The 14,670-nt window shown below is 40.7% G+C and overlaps 1 protein-coding gene across 5 annotated transcripts in view; it reads left to right on the top strand.

The window, feature by feature from the left end:
• Nucleotides 1-14,670, top strand: part of GOLIM4 (golgi integral membrane protein 4) — a 78,696-nt gene that overhangs the window by 39,251 nt on the left and 24,775 nt on the right. For 4 of the 5 annotated variants that reach the window (XM_027584568.2, XM_027584567.2, XM_027584570.2 and 1 more), the window contains exons 2-6: nucleotides 6,446-6,520; nucleotides 8,065-8,114; nucleotides 9,384-9,437; nucleotides 10,739-10,889; nucleotides 14,459-14,541. In XM_027584568.2, coding sequence (XP_027440369.1) covers nucleotides 6,446-6,520; nucleotides 8,065-8,114; nucleotides 9,384-9,437; nucleotides 10,739-10,889; nucleotides 14,459-14,541 — 413 coding nt within the window. Of the gene's footprint in view, nucleotides 1-452; nucleotides 602-6,445; nucleotides 6,521-8,064; nucleotides 8,115-9,383; nucleotides 9,438-10,738; nucleotides 10,890-14,458; nucleotides 14,542-14,670 lie in introns of those variants that run through there. The other variant, XM_027584571.2, reaches the window with a different exon arrangement.

Genomic DNA, 14,670 nt, shown 5'->3' with positions numbered 1-14,670 from the left:
GCAGTTCAAGGTGCTGAGGTGAGAGGGGGCCTGGCCTGTTCAAGGAGGGGCAGGCTGCAGCAGGACAACAATCTGGTGAAGCCTTGAGAGGGGGTTGGGTTTCACTCAGCGAGACGGGAAGCCACTGCAAGGTTTTGCCCCCTGGCGCGGAATGTGACTATGTAGTTTAGTAAAGGGAGCTAACCATAGGAAAAGGTTAATTAATAATTGAATTCAGCTATAAATTGTCAAGCGGACTGGATGAGTGAGAAGTAAAAGCTGGACTTAACTGTGAGAGGTCATAGTGAAGTTACGAAGACGGTGCAGGAGTAGGGCTCAGACGCCGCCGGCAAATTTAGAGTGCCCTTGCCTGCCCCCTGGGGGCTGGAGGGAGGATCCAGTGAGATCCTCAAAATGTCGCCACGCTGTTCTTTTACTTGGCTGTTTTATAGGGGTTAATTTCCAAGTAGATCTGCTCTGTTCTTTCTCAGACTCCTTATGAGGTAAAATGATGAAGGAAGGAAAGATAATTGGAAAACTGTATCTATGATGTTGTCTTCTTGTTTATTACCAAGTCCTTGTTCTACGGAAGAGGGGGCGGCTGTTCTCCACCCCACGTCTGGTGAGTTAGAACCACAACAGAAAACTGTTCTTAAAGCCTGTAATAAATATCTGCTATTTTAGGCTTAAAAACAAAGACAAAACAAATCTTCCAAAAGTATTATGTTCTGGCAACTAAGGTGATTTCAATTTATCTTCCTTTTTGTCATTTCTCTTGCTTATCCTACTTAAGAAATCTTCAACCACGGGGGCACCTGGATGGCTCAGTCGGTTAAGCGGCTGAGTCTTGATTTCATGATCAAGGTGATTGTGATCTCAGGGTTGTGAGATTGAGCCCTGCCTCCAGCCCCTCGTTCAGCACAGAGTCAAATTGAGTTTCCCTCTCCCTTTCCCTCTGTCCTTCGTCCTTCTCTCTCTCTCTCTCTCAAATAAATAAATAAAATCTTTAAAAAAAAAACAAACCTTCAACCACAATTGTCAAAAGCACAGATTTTTTCATTTTAATCTTTATCATCTGTAAAGTGATAAAGGTACTTGCAATTCTTAATGTTTTCACAAGTTGAATTGTGTGACTTTCATACAGTTGTTTGTTTTTTATAAAGCTAAAACCTTATGTTATTGTCAAGACTGAAAGCAAAATTTTATGGGCTGTTGTTTCTGCCAAAGAAACATTGCCCTCTCTTGGCTTAAGGTGTTAAAACACTTAGCAATATTTTCTAATTTTGGAGTGTTGCTTTTTAATTCTGAATTGGAGCAGTTTGCCCTGAAATGTCATGTATATGTATTTTGCCCATAAGTGGATGTATACAGCTAATTTCTCTTATGACTTTCAGAGGAAGTCAGAGTTCAAATGGAAAATTGCTGTAGGAAGCTGGCATGATTTTAAACTCTTGAGTGCTTGAAGGAGGAGTAAAACCTCTTTCCATTCTCCACTGCATGGAAAATATTAAACTCCTTTTCAGGAAGCAGGGGAGATGATGAGTATTATGCATTTTCATCTTTTTCTCATGGGTTCTTGTGATTCAAATCGTATCCCCATTGCAGTGTTACTCTGCATTAAAAATCTTGAATGCCAAGACTGAATCATTATTTTTGTCCTTATTTTTCCTTAAACTTGTCTGGGGCTTTGAGAATATTCATTATGTACCTTTTTTGTTGTAGAGGTTCTAGCAGCATTAGCTCATCTTGACTGATGCCCTTGACTTCAGAGTATAAATAGAAAAATAGAGATAGGTGACAAGGATTGATTAGCGGATCCTCCTTCTAAGTGAAAACAGTAAACCTATCTAGATAAATCACTAGCTCAAAGGCTTGGAGAATGCACGTTAAAAGAATTAAAGGGGAGTGTGGGTATATGTGTGTATGTATGTTTAGTTGATAGGGAAAATTTCTAGGAGAACTACAAGGACACGAAAATTCTATCTGGTCTGTTTTACTGTCTTTCAGTTTATATTAAAAAAAAAGGCTTCTGAGTTTTGGAGCTGTTGGACTGATTATTTACTTCTTTTTTTTTTTAAGGGAAAAATTTCTTTTAAGTAAAAGGGAACCGAGATTAATATTTTATTGCCTTTTCGAGTCCCCCGCCCTCTCTCCATATTATATATATATATGTATACACACACACACACACACACACACACACACACACACACACACACACAATTACTTCATTATTATTAGACTTTAATTGTAGGGTTGAAAGCCTCTGATTCCTTCTCTGGCAGTCTTAAGCCACCACAGATAGGAGAAAAAAGTATTTTAGGATTTTCTAGCATTTACTCTGTGCCAGGTAGTGTTCTAAGCACTTGGCACATATTAACTCATTTAAGCCTGACTTCCACCCAGAGAGATAGATACTGTCATTATTCCCATAGACGATGTCAGGAAACTGAAGTACAGAGAAGTTCAGCAGCTTGCCCCATAGGGAATGGATCTGGGATTTGAGTCCAGACACCAGACTCGAGCTCTCAACCACTCTGTTACCGCCTGCCTCTTTCTTTCTCTGCCTTTCTTTTTCGAATTTGCAATTCCAAGGGTGACTTTTCACACCCCCTTTCCCTTCCCTAATGTGGTGTCCTCAGCTTATCTTCTAAGGCTCCTTTTGGCTTTGTTTTCCTGAACTTGAGGAAGGAAGGGCGCTTCTCCCACCTCTCGCCTCTGCCAGTCGCTGCCGCTCCCTTTTCTCCCCTCCCCCTTGCTCATAGTCTTCCACCCTGACGCCATTTCTGCGTTCTTCAGTTATTTTATGACAGGACTAGAAACTGGTGCTATACTAACGGCTTGGCCAGTTCTGAGTAAGAAAACATCAACAGTACGATTACCTCATGGTTTGTGTGTATATCCTCTCTTCCTGTTTACCACATCTTTTTTCACTGCTTTTGCAAAACCACATTCTTCATGCCTTGGATCTTGCTACTAGTGATGCCATCTTATTCATCTGTGAATATCTCAAGATTTCTCAAGACCTTTGAATTTTGACTGAAATCCACAAACATGTCCTTCTCTTAGTGGACATTGTGTAGCATCTGTTTAGGTTATTGATGAAAGTTTGTAATTGTGTATCCTAGGATTTTCTGGCTCTTGAGACTACGCTGCTGTTAATATGTTGAGTGTGTCAATTCCCATTGAGCGTAAAACTGTCAAAGACAGTTGTGTGGTTCAGTATGATAAATGGGTACTTTGCACCAGCCGTTGGCACATTATCTACCCGGCCGCTTTGCAGGGAAGAAACTAAAGAATGGAGCAGGGTCTCCCACCCTCTCATCCCATCGCCTATACTCCCTCTCTACTTGCTGTAATCTAGTGGACTCTCCACTCTTACTGAAGATGAAATAATACTGATGAGTTTTCTGCTTCCCAGTGCAAAGACAGTCATTACCTGATTACCAAGTCCCATACAAGCCTGGCTTTGCAACAGCAAGATTGTAGTGATTGCTGCTGTATCTTAAGCAAAGAATTTCACCAGATTGTAATTTGCAAATGCAGCGTTCCCCCTCTATTGTTTCCCATCTATCATTACCATTCCATAACGAGGTTTACTACCTAGAGTCTGAGGTGCCCGGTGATAGGTGGTGAGCAGTCCTCTCCTGTTTGTCTTGTTGATTATGCTGCTGTCTTTTAAAATCATGGATGTTTCTAGGCTGGAATCGCTTCCCTCTAGTGGTCCTGACCTCCTTGGGAGCCCCTAAACTTGGGCCCTCCCCACCCCCACTGCCACTTCAGTTCCATTGGAAAAAAGATCTTGACTATTCTTCCTGTTCCTTTCTTTGAAAGTGATGCACGTGCTTGCTAAAATCATCTGTGATAGATCCACTTCGTGCACCACAATTCCATGTTAACTGGCGTGTTTATGTTTCCATGACCCTACCCAGACCTGGGAACTTTGGCCAGTGGATTAGAGGAGAGGGAGTGTATTTCTTTCCAGCTGGGGGGCTCAGGTGTTCCTCTGCCATCCCGTTCTTCCTCTGGGATATCAGGATAGCATTGTAATAGACCTGGTTCCCTGTACACTTTTCCTACCTGCCTGGAATTCTCAAAGACTGTAAGCATGCAGTGTAGGGCTTGCCTTAGTGAGATCCTTAAAGTGCTAATCTTTTTTTCCTCTGCTGTGTTCCAAACATCATTCCAGATGATACTCCTAGTACCAATTCAAGGAACTTCTTGGTTTTAATAGGCTTTTAGAAATCAGCAGAGGGACTTATATACTGTACAGATTTGTTTGGAAAAAAATGTAATTTCTCAACAATGGACTTACAGACAAGCTTTTTGGAGTTGAGCTACCTTTAGCCCAATTTCTGACCTCTGTGCCTTTGTCCCTATGATGTCTTCCAGAGATGCCTTTCTCCCGTGGCACCCTTTCCTATCAAGTTGCTCTTCATTCTCAAAGCCAGCCAAGAGATGAGTACCTCTGATGACTACTTCACCCCTCTCCCATCCAGAGCTCATCCTTGTCTTTCCTTGGGCTTAAATGTACTTTTATTATGCTACATGTATTTAGCTCTAATTATATAAAAATTATCTAACCTATCTACTGTGTTAGGCTTGAGCTCCTTGTGGCCAAGGCCCATGTCTATTCATTTTGCATTTCTACACATAATGTGGTTCCAGATACATAGTAGGGGCTCAATAAATGCAGAGTTATATCAGATCCTTTATAATAATAGCACGAGGGGGGGTAGGGGTCATCTGGCAAAAGAAATTGAACCCGGGCAGAGGAAAAGACTGGGACAGGGGTTGTTAGGATGACTTGTGGGAGGCTGAGGCTGCGGCGGAAGCTGAGATCGAGGCACACACGCTGTGGGGGAGGACACCATGCCAGTTCGGGTGGCGGCAGGCGTTGTAAGGGGGTGTGCACGGAGATGTTAGCAGAAGTGTGAGTGGAGGTAGGAGCTGCGGTAGTTGTAGAGGCAGCCCTGGAAACGGAAGGTTTCTGTGGGATGGCAAGATGAGACATGCAGCAGGGGGAGAAGGTGGAGGACCCAGGAGATGCTGGGCATGCTGGAAGGAGGACAGCAGTGGTTGGTAACTGGCAGCTGGGGCACTGGGGAAAGGGCAGGCGGCAGAGAGTTATAGCAGGTGCGAGGGAGGGGGGGTGGCTGTGACCTTGGCCCTCTGGGATGGCCAGTAGTGCTGGGCAGTTGGATGTGTTGTACCTGGCGAGTCAGTGATTGATGATTAAATTGTATCTTAGGTAGCCAGAGGCAGCTAAAGACTGGTCGAAGAAGCAAATGACAGCTTGGGCTTAGTTTGGCAAGGAATGGGATCAGAGGTGACCGTACTGCTGCACAAATAGGATTCAAAGCCTACCTCAGAAATTCAGTTTTTGCCTTTTTTCCCCTTCTTTGCCTTTTACAAACCACTCTGTTGAGGCTGGGTTTTCTGTCCCAGAATGAAAACACAGACTTGGATACTTCTTGACTTCTCTCAGATTAAAAAAAAGAGAGTATTAATAACTTTTATCCATAAACACAGTCTCGGTCTTGTAAGTATTATGTCTGGTCTAGTCCCTATGCATACATTTTATTATATAAATAAAATACCTGTTTTCTTATTTTATTCATTCAAAAGCAGAGCTTTTCCCACTCTTCGAGCTCCTGTTTGCTGTAGGTGTGAAGCCAGAGGTGGGGAAGGGAGTTCTGATAAGCTTCTCCTCCCTGCTTTCCCCCTAGGACACCCACACTTCTCTCTACTCGCCAGGCAACGCTGGCGTCTTCAGAGTAGACAGGGCAGGTAGGGGAACCGTGGCACCATGGCAGATGTGAACCTGACTTTCACAGGTTCTCTGTAGAGGCCCTCCCCCCTTCATTTCTGTGGCTCTCTCACCTGTGTTTTCCTTGATGTGGGGGAACACACCATCTCTTTTATGCCGATGGGGTGCTGAGGTTTTCTCATGGGTCCAGCAGCCTTAGTTCCAATTCAGATCATGTGGACTTGGCAGTACTTATGGGATACCTAGGTGGAAAAACCCTGGAGTCTTTAGGAAATGCTGTACTAGTACCTAAGACAGAGGTGGGAGCCAGAAATATAGGTGTGGGGCTAACTGCTGTGCAAACGGTGGTTGAAGTCAAGAGACTGGACACATTTACCCAGGAAAAGACATGGAACCTCACAGAGAAGGTTTTGAGAAGCAGGAGAAGGAGCAGGGGCTGGTAAAGAAGATGGAAGGAAACCTCTTTCAGAGTATTGCTTAGTATTGCTTCTATAAAGGGGCAGACCGTGCGGAAGTCAGCTCAGACTTACGTCTGTTGTGGCTGTTTTTTACCCAGCATGTGGAACTTATAAACGCATACGTTTTTATTTTAATTGTGAAGACCCTAAAGTGTTTCCCCCCATTTTGAAAATTGATGTGAATTTTACTTTAGAATTTCTAATTCTTTGCAGACAAATTTTAACTTTTTTCTTTCAGTTGTGTATGAACACAGATCAAGATTAGAGAAATCCTTGCAAAAGGAAAGACTTGAACATAAGAAAGCAAAAGAAGGTAAATATAAAATGCAGTTTGTATTCTGTGTTTTTATCATACTTTGAAACATCATGTGCTTGCTTTACTTTTTTTTTTTTGTTAAGAAATTTCTCAACTCAACCCTAAGTCACTTTTATAGGTAGACAGAGAAAGTCAAGCACTATGTTATGCATTGTACAACACAGTAATTCCTGCTTAAGACTGGATTCTGAATCTTTCATTCAGTGTGCTGCAACCTTGAGGTAGTTCACATTATTAGTTACACATATTGTATCAGAAATAAACAGCTTTTCATCTGAATATTACACACATATGTTACTCATACCTGAAAATTCTGTCCGTAGATAGTAACAGCATGTGTTGTCTAGAATATGACAGATTTTATACATTCATATACACGCACATGTGTACATACATACATTCTTATATGTACATTTACAACATAATAAATTGATCATATTGTATGGCGTCTCTTTTTTGTATGGTGTCTTTTAAGTTACGCACTTGTCTTCATCTTGTGAAGACTTATTGGCACAGCTGATCGATTCAGTTTGAAAAATTAGCATCTAGCACAAGCATTGGGCAATGCTTTTATCAGAATTTTTCTATATAGCATAGGCTTTATACAGCTTGTGGTTTGAAATGATCCACATCCTTATTTTTATTTATTAGCTCATGTTTTGTGAAATCTTGGGAGGAAATATAAGTTAGGTATTCTGTCTGACTATGTTGTTGTGGGGTAGAGGGAGGGAAAATGAGAGGGCAGTATGGGTTAGGATGTTTTACTGACCCTTGGATTAAGCCTGGATGAAGAATAGGAGTTTAACATCATTAAAATGCTTTGATAGGATTTGGATTTTCCTTGTCTTTAAATGCAGAGTGATTTTATAGAGCCATCTAGTGGATAATAAAGCTTTAAGAGCATTAAAGATGGTTTCCACTGTTTGATGTCTCTTTTCGAGTCCTGAATGATTTTAGCGTGCCATCTAGTGGATAGCAATAAATCATCTCTGTCTTTAGGTATGCCTCATTTTGTTTTTCTCCTAAATTTCAAGGAAAGTTGATCACAGAGTGCACATTCTAAATTCACTTCTAATTAATTGGTTATAATGTGTATTTTCTTTATTCAAGATATACAGCTTTAAAATAAAGCTGAAAATTAATAGTTTTTTTTTCCAACTCTTTCTAAAAAGGCCTTAAGAGGCAAAATAAAGTATGTTACCAGGCAGATGGTTTTTATTTTTATTTTTTTAAAGATTTTATTTATTTATTTGACAGAGAGAGAGACAGTGAGAGAGGGAACCCAAGCAGGGGGAGTGGGAGAGGGAAAGCAGACTCCCCACTGAGCAAGGAGCCCTATGCGGGGCTCGATCCCAGGACCCTGGGACCATGACCTGAGCTGAAGGCAGACGCTCAACGACTGAGCCAGTCAGGCGCCCCCAAGCAGATTTTTAAAACTAAATATTTTTCACAAGTCTGAATAAAATTTGCTTTTATTCTTTTGAAAATTCCATAATGAGTTAGTTAATCACACCCAATTTTCTCCATTTTTTGTTTTCTAGATTTTCTTGTTTATAAGTTAGAAGCACAAGAAACACTAAATAAAGGAAGGGTAAGTTTTGGACTTTTTCTTAATTATTTTATGAAACTTAAGGAGAGGGAAATAATAGTGGCAAAATCTTTTGCTATGTTGATCGTTAGGACTGAAAGGCTGAAATATACTAACACGTATGTATATATGTATGTATGTATTGCTTGCCAAAAAAATCCTGCAATGTTACTGTCACTTGCACAGTCCAAATTAACTGGAGAAAAGCAAGTTTTTCTCTTACTCCAAGAAGAATATATAACCATGAGTTGAATGAAACACTGGCATTTTGTAGTACTAAAACTGAGAAGAGTCAGTTCCTCGGATAGCTGGGAGACTGTCAGCTTTCAACTCTTACCGCCTTTAAAAGCCCCAGCCAAAGCTGTGTGTTTTCTGTTGTGCATTTCATAATGCAGTTTCTTTGTAAAGTAAAAGAGTAAAGCAATAAAATAAATCAATAGAGTAAAAATGAAATTCATCTTAGAAATTGTAAAAAAATGAAAGAAACAACTGGTTGCGGGTGTGCTTGTGCTGGAGCCAAAGCAGGGGGTGTGATGCGTCAGATAGCAGAGCCCCACATGGGGAGAGAAAATGGTTGGGTGTCTTGTGTACAGACTGCTCACGGCTGCCCAGGACTCTGCACATGTGTGAGGTCCATGTGTCAGGCTGTTCTACTGGGACACACACGTACACCACTGGAACATGGCTTAGGCTCAAGTTTCAGTCCTGGCTCTGCTACTAAAGGAAATGTTTGCCCTCAACTTATTCCTTATCCTTTCTCCATTTCTTCACTCTGTGAAATGGGAGTCTCATTTGGGTAAAGTAATATATGGAGAATTCCTTACCCACTGAAGCTCAGGGAAGGAAAGCGCCTTTTCCTTTCAAAGCTTGTGAGGCCTGGACCTAGTCCCCTCTGAGCACCTGGCACAGTGTATCAGCCATGCACAGTGACAGTGACTCAGGACAAGGTCCTTGTGCATCGGAGCCTCGGTTCTTCTCAGCTTGAGAGGGGAAGTAAATCATTTCCAGGGCCCCTGCTAAGCTGCTTTTTTTAGGATTCCATGTCTTGCTTTTTCTTTACTAAACTCTAGCAAACTTACAGGAATGTTAAGACTTCATTCCAGCCATTAAATAAAGAGATGGCCCTAGAGACATCCTGGTTGAAGCACAGACTTCATTGTAGCTTATATAAGTGAAATAAATGGAATTCTTCCGTTAAGTGCTTTAAGCTATGTTTAGCAAGAGAACCAGATTCATTATCTTTGTGTTAACTATTTTCTTTTCAATTTACAGCAAGATTCCAATAGCAGATACAGTGCATTGAATGTGCAACATCAGATGTTGAAAGTGAGTAATTTAAAGTTGTTCCTCATGAATGAATGAATAAAAGAATTAACTAAGTAACTCAAGTGATTAAGGAAAGCTTACAGAAAATTGATCTGTATGGTAGGATGGTACCTTAAAGTCATATTTCACTAAAAATGACATAGAATTGTAATGTTCCCTCATCTTACCACCCAATTACAACAATCAGAGTCATCTTATTATACATTTTCTTGTAAATCAGTCTGTCTGGTCACCTAATTTTTAATTTTATTCTTCTCTTTCTCTTTTAAGGCTTTTTTGTTTGTTTGCTTGCTTAGTTTCTCACAGTGGTTTTCCTCAGATGTTTCTTTTTATCTTAGGCACACTGGGGGCAGTAGAATGATTAAATGCCTCCTTCATGTTACTAAAATTTAATGTGTCCTTTTACCTACCACAGGAACACAATTTATATTTAAAGATTCTCCTTCCTCGGTTCTTGGGTAAAACTCATTGTTGTGTGTCAAGAAGACTTGGAAGGGGAGAGAGTCATGATTTCTGTCAAGCTAGAAGAGAGGAGTGGATGCCATCAAGGGTTCTGCACAGCAGGAAAACCCTGCCATGATCTCCACGCCTCCAACCTCCCTCCCTTGCCCGTCTCGCTTTTTGTTTGGTGTTGTCTTTCCTCCTGTATCAGGAGAACAAGTGCTTTTTATTGAAGCCAGAACCTTTCCTAGTATCAAGAAAGTAGTGCGTGGATTAAAGCAGACCACCCTTTCACATTAGCATTTGGAGACTGTGGGTTTTATCTAGATTGTGATTCCAGTGTAGTAGTATGACAAGGAGTAAGGTAAATAAGAATAATTCTATAAACAATGTATTACTTCCCCCAAACGGAAAGAAATCTTTTTTTTTTAAACTAGGTTACCAGGAAGGCTGAAAACTAAAGAAGGGAAATAAAAAAATGTTGCTCGGAAAACATCAGATTGAAAGAGGAAGTCTGGAATAGCTGTGGAGGGATAATTTTTCCGTTCGCTTTACCTTGTCTCCACAGCAATTTGAGTCCCTGGGAGTTTCCCCAATCCTTCCCCTTTCCATCTCCCATGGCTAACTTCTAACTTCTTGTTTTTACCAATGTTCAAAATTAAGGAGAAAATTATTTTTGGCCATGATCCCAAACCCTTGATTTGAAATGTAAGGGAAATGCAGGGGAGCTGCCCCAATTCAAAGCAACCTGAGGAAAACAGAGCCTCCTGCTGCATCTGTTCTTTCTTGAGAGAGAAAGGCTCTAGACTGTGGTATAATTTAGAGAATGTACATCTCTGCTCAGATTCTCATCTTTGCAGAGTCAACACGAGGAGCTGAAGAAACAGCACAGTGACTTGGAGGAGGAGCATCGCAAACAAGGAGAAGACTTCAGTAGGACGTTTAATGACCATAAGCAGAAGTACCTGCAGCTACAGCAAGAGAAGGAACAAGAACTTTCTAAGCTAAAAGGTATTTGGAAGTCTGATTAGCTAGTTTATTTGGAAATAACTATTCCGTGTAATGTTTCAGTAAAGCAGTAGAATTGTGTTTGTTTGCATGGCAGTTGATTCACATTTACCATGTGGTGCTTTACCAGCCACTTACTTCTTTGTAACATTTCACAATTATCCTTATCTCTTTGGGTTTGTTTAGGAAACAATAGAATATTTGGTGTTTCTCAATGGGGCACATAGGCCACATCGGGCAAGAAAGTTCTCTTTTTCTGTGTTTTGTAAGATATTTAGTGTCTCTGACCCCTACTCACAAAATGCCATCAGTGCTCCACATTCAATGTGATGATCAGAGTCGCCTCATGCATTTCCTAATCTCCAAGGGGCCAAAAAAAAATACCTGTTGATCACTAGTAGTAGCTTTGAAAAGCTCAGGATCTAGAGTCAGACTGCCCTGGTGAGTCCTGGCCTCTCTAATGTCTAGTTATAGGACCATGGTCAAATTGTATGATCACCACAGGCCTCATTGTCATCATCTGTAGAATTGGGATATTCATAAAAAGCTATTAACCTCATAGGGTTGTATTAAATAATTTATGTAAAGCACCTAGGACAGTTCCTGATAATGTGATCAGTGTCAGCATGAGGTATTTTCATGGTATTATGAAACAAATTGTATCACTCTGAGTATATGTAAATTCTGAAAAAGGGAAATATTCTACAATCACCTATTCAGGTGCTAAATAAGTTTGAAGTGTGAGAATTGGTTTAAAAAGTCACATGGTGCTTGCGAAAAAACAATGGTGAAATCCGAGGAAGGTCTGTCGTCCAGTTAATTATACTGTGCCAAACAGTATTTTTATTTTATATAAGATATCATCGTAGAAGGAAGCTCAGTGATAGGTACTTTGGTCCTCTCTGTATTTTTATTTGCAATATTTTGTCTATGAGTATTTCACAATAGTAAGTTATAACAAAGAAGGCACATGAGCGTTCAGTAGCCATTGAGGCAGACTATTAAGGGTTAGGGTGGTCTTGAAAGTGTTGAGGCAGGTGTCAGCAGATGATACCCAAGAGCTGTAGACGTGCAGGGGCGTTGGTTGGCTTTTGGTGATATAGCAGATGGTGGGGGTCGTTAAGATAACAGACAAAGAAACGTCCTCACAAAGGAAATATAAAGCATGTTTTCTTGCATCTAGTGTGTATTCCTTTCTTTGAAACAAAGTGCATTTAGAGTAAAATTTTAACAAATTATATTTAGAAGTAATAAATCAGAACCGTGGAAAATAGGAGGACACATTGTATGTAGTTCTGTGTACTGAGATAATTTAAGCCTCGCAACCTGGTCTGAACTTCCTGGTAGCCAAGACCGAAAGGGAAATGCAGTAAGTTTTGGGGCTCTTCTCATCAGAAAGAGAGTATACCTACCCTGTGCGTGGGGCAAGGCAGGGAGAAAGACAAAGAGAAAGAAAGAGAAGGGGGCGAGAGAGAACTGTATTTCTGGTATCAGTTAATTTTTGGAAGAAATTTCTCAGAGGCTTTAAACAATAGGGTGTGACAGTGCCTTTGATGATACTTTACTGAGCAGTTTCCACGTCAGCACTTTTGTTTGATTATGATCCTTTGATAAAAGCTTCAGATAGTAAGTTAAAGCATATGGTGACAGACCCAGGTCAGTAGTGGCAACTCAAACATATAACCCAGGTAGTCTCGGGTCAAGTTTAATGTGATATCAGAAAAGAATTTAGAATTCCTGGGAGATAAACTGGTAGGGTAGAAGCTTAGGTAATTATTCTTTTCATTTCTGTTGTAATAATAGCTGACACTCAGCACATGTTAACCATGTGCTAGTACCAGGTGAAATTTTTCATGCAATTATTTTATTTAATTCTCATAACAACCTGTAAGCGAGGCATTGTGTTTAGCCTAATTTAACAAAGGCAGAAAATGAGCCTTCATAAAGTTAAATAACTTACTCAAGGCAATACAGTTAAGGCACAGAAGCAACTGCCATTAAGTTTATGACCTCAAACTCCTTTAGAAGCTAGCAGTTTGGGTATGTGTGTGTGTGTGTGTGTGTGTGTGTGTGTGTGTGTGAATGCGTGCATGCATGTGTGTGCACATGCGTGTGTGTGTGCGCAGTGTGTGTATGCGTATGTGTGTATGCGTGAGTGCATATGTGTATGTGTGTGCACTTGCGTGTATGTGTGTATGTGTATGTGCACGCTTGCGTGTGTGTGTTTACTGAAGCCCCATCCAGCCAACAACACACTGACAGTCCCCTTGGATCTCCAGTGGTGTCCTATTTTGACCTTTGCATCAGAACCTTTCCCACCTGTTCTTGACCTCTCCCTTACACGTAGTCAACCATCCAGAGGCCAGGGGTGAGGCAGGGATGATAAAGGTGTAAAAGTGGACAGAAAATAGGGTGAGAGATGGGGGTGGGCACTTTTCTTCAGTGCTGAGTGTCACATCAGAGAGCTAAGGTTTTGTCTGCAGAGGGTGGCTGCCACTCAGGGATAATTTGCCTGGCACACTGTTACCCAGACCTGCTGTGTCAGCATCATTATTAACAGCCTCCCCTTTTACTTTCAAAGGTATCTCCTGTTGAAAAATGAATTATATTGTCACCTGCCACCATTCAACTTCTGCTGACTCTTGTCACATGAGAATTGGCCTCATGTTGCTAGATCTTAGTAGACCCAGATCCTTGATTTTTAAATGGTGCCAACTATTCACATGTGGAACACTCTGCATAGGCCAGCACTGCAGGGGCCGGGAGAAAAAAAAGAAAAGAAAAAAAAATGTGAGCTGGATTCAGCCCCAGGGCTGCCAGTTTATAACATTTAATGTCCAGATGCAGCGAAAGTAAGAAATTCACCCAGTGGGTAGGAGAGGTGGGCCTGGAATCTTTAAGTCACTGAGGCTGTTCCCTGAACAGTAGGCTTAAGATTGGAGAGATTATAGGGCTTCACTGAGACAGCTACATTGTAGGCCTGGGAAAAACTGTTCTATCGCTATTGGAAGGGGGAATTTGTATCAGGCAAGAACTCAGTGCCAGGAGAAAGAAAATATACTTAGAATTTTTAAGCAGGTAAGTGGGGTTTCTCTCTGTCTCTTCTTTTATTTCTTGAGTTGTCTTTGCAATTGAAATACCTTTTGGGGTCCATGGAAATTATTCATGCTATGAGAAATAGTATTTGTACTAATTTTGATAACTTTCTTTTTAATTTGTGGAGAGACTCAAATCTTATATCATCCCTGCCTGTTACATTTTATTCCTGAGGACTTGCTTACTACAGAAATACTTCATTTTTAACTCCTGAGTAATTAGAAATCCTTAACTTCCACACTGTGTAGCTTCCTTAAAAGTATTTAAACTACCAAACCAGATTGTATTGGAATGGCAAGCTGAATCCATGTCACATCCCAAAATGATAGAATTTTTGTTGATTTGGCATACTATACTGTCAAAGTTTAAAACAAATCCTAAAAATAGTTATGTGAAGTTTTAGATATGACAGTAATGGAATCAAAAGCCAGAAAAATCTCAAGGCTTTATGCATGATTTTTTTTCTCCACAAATAGAAACTGTGTACAATTTGAGAGAAGAGAATAGACAGCTAAGGAAGGCACACCAGGACATGCATACACAGCTTCAAGACGTCAAGGTAAAACAAACCCGGGCATTTGACTGCTTAGTATTGGCCTGCTTTACTTTGTAGAATAGCTTTACAAGTCATTCCCTAATTGACCTGCATTCAAATCCACATTGTTATTTGGACTTTGCATAAACTGGA

This window comes from Zalophus californianus, chromosome 1 (genome assembly GCF_009762305.2).
Source record: "Zalophus californianus isolate mZalCal1 chromosome 1, mZalCal1.pri.v2, whole genome shotgun sequence".
Classification (NCBI taxonomy): domain Eukaryota; kingdom Metazoa; phylum Chordata; class Mammalia; order Carnivora; family Otariidae; genus Zalophus; species Zalophus californianus.
This window is presented reverse-complemented; position numbering and strand designations above follow the sequence as displayed.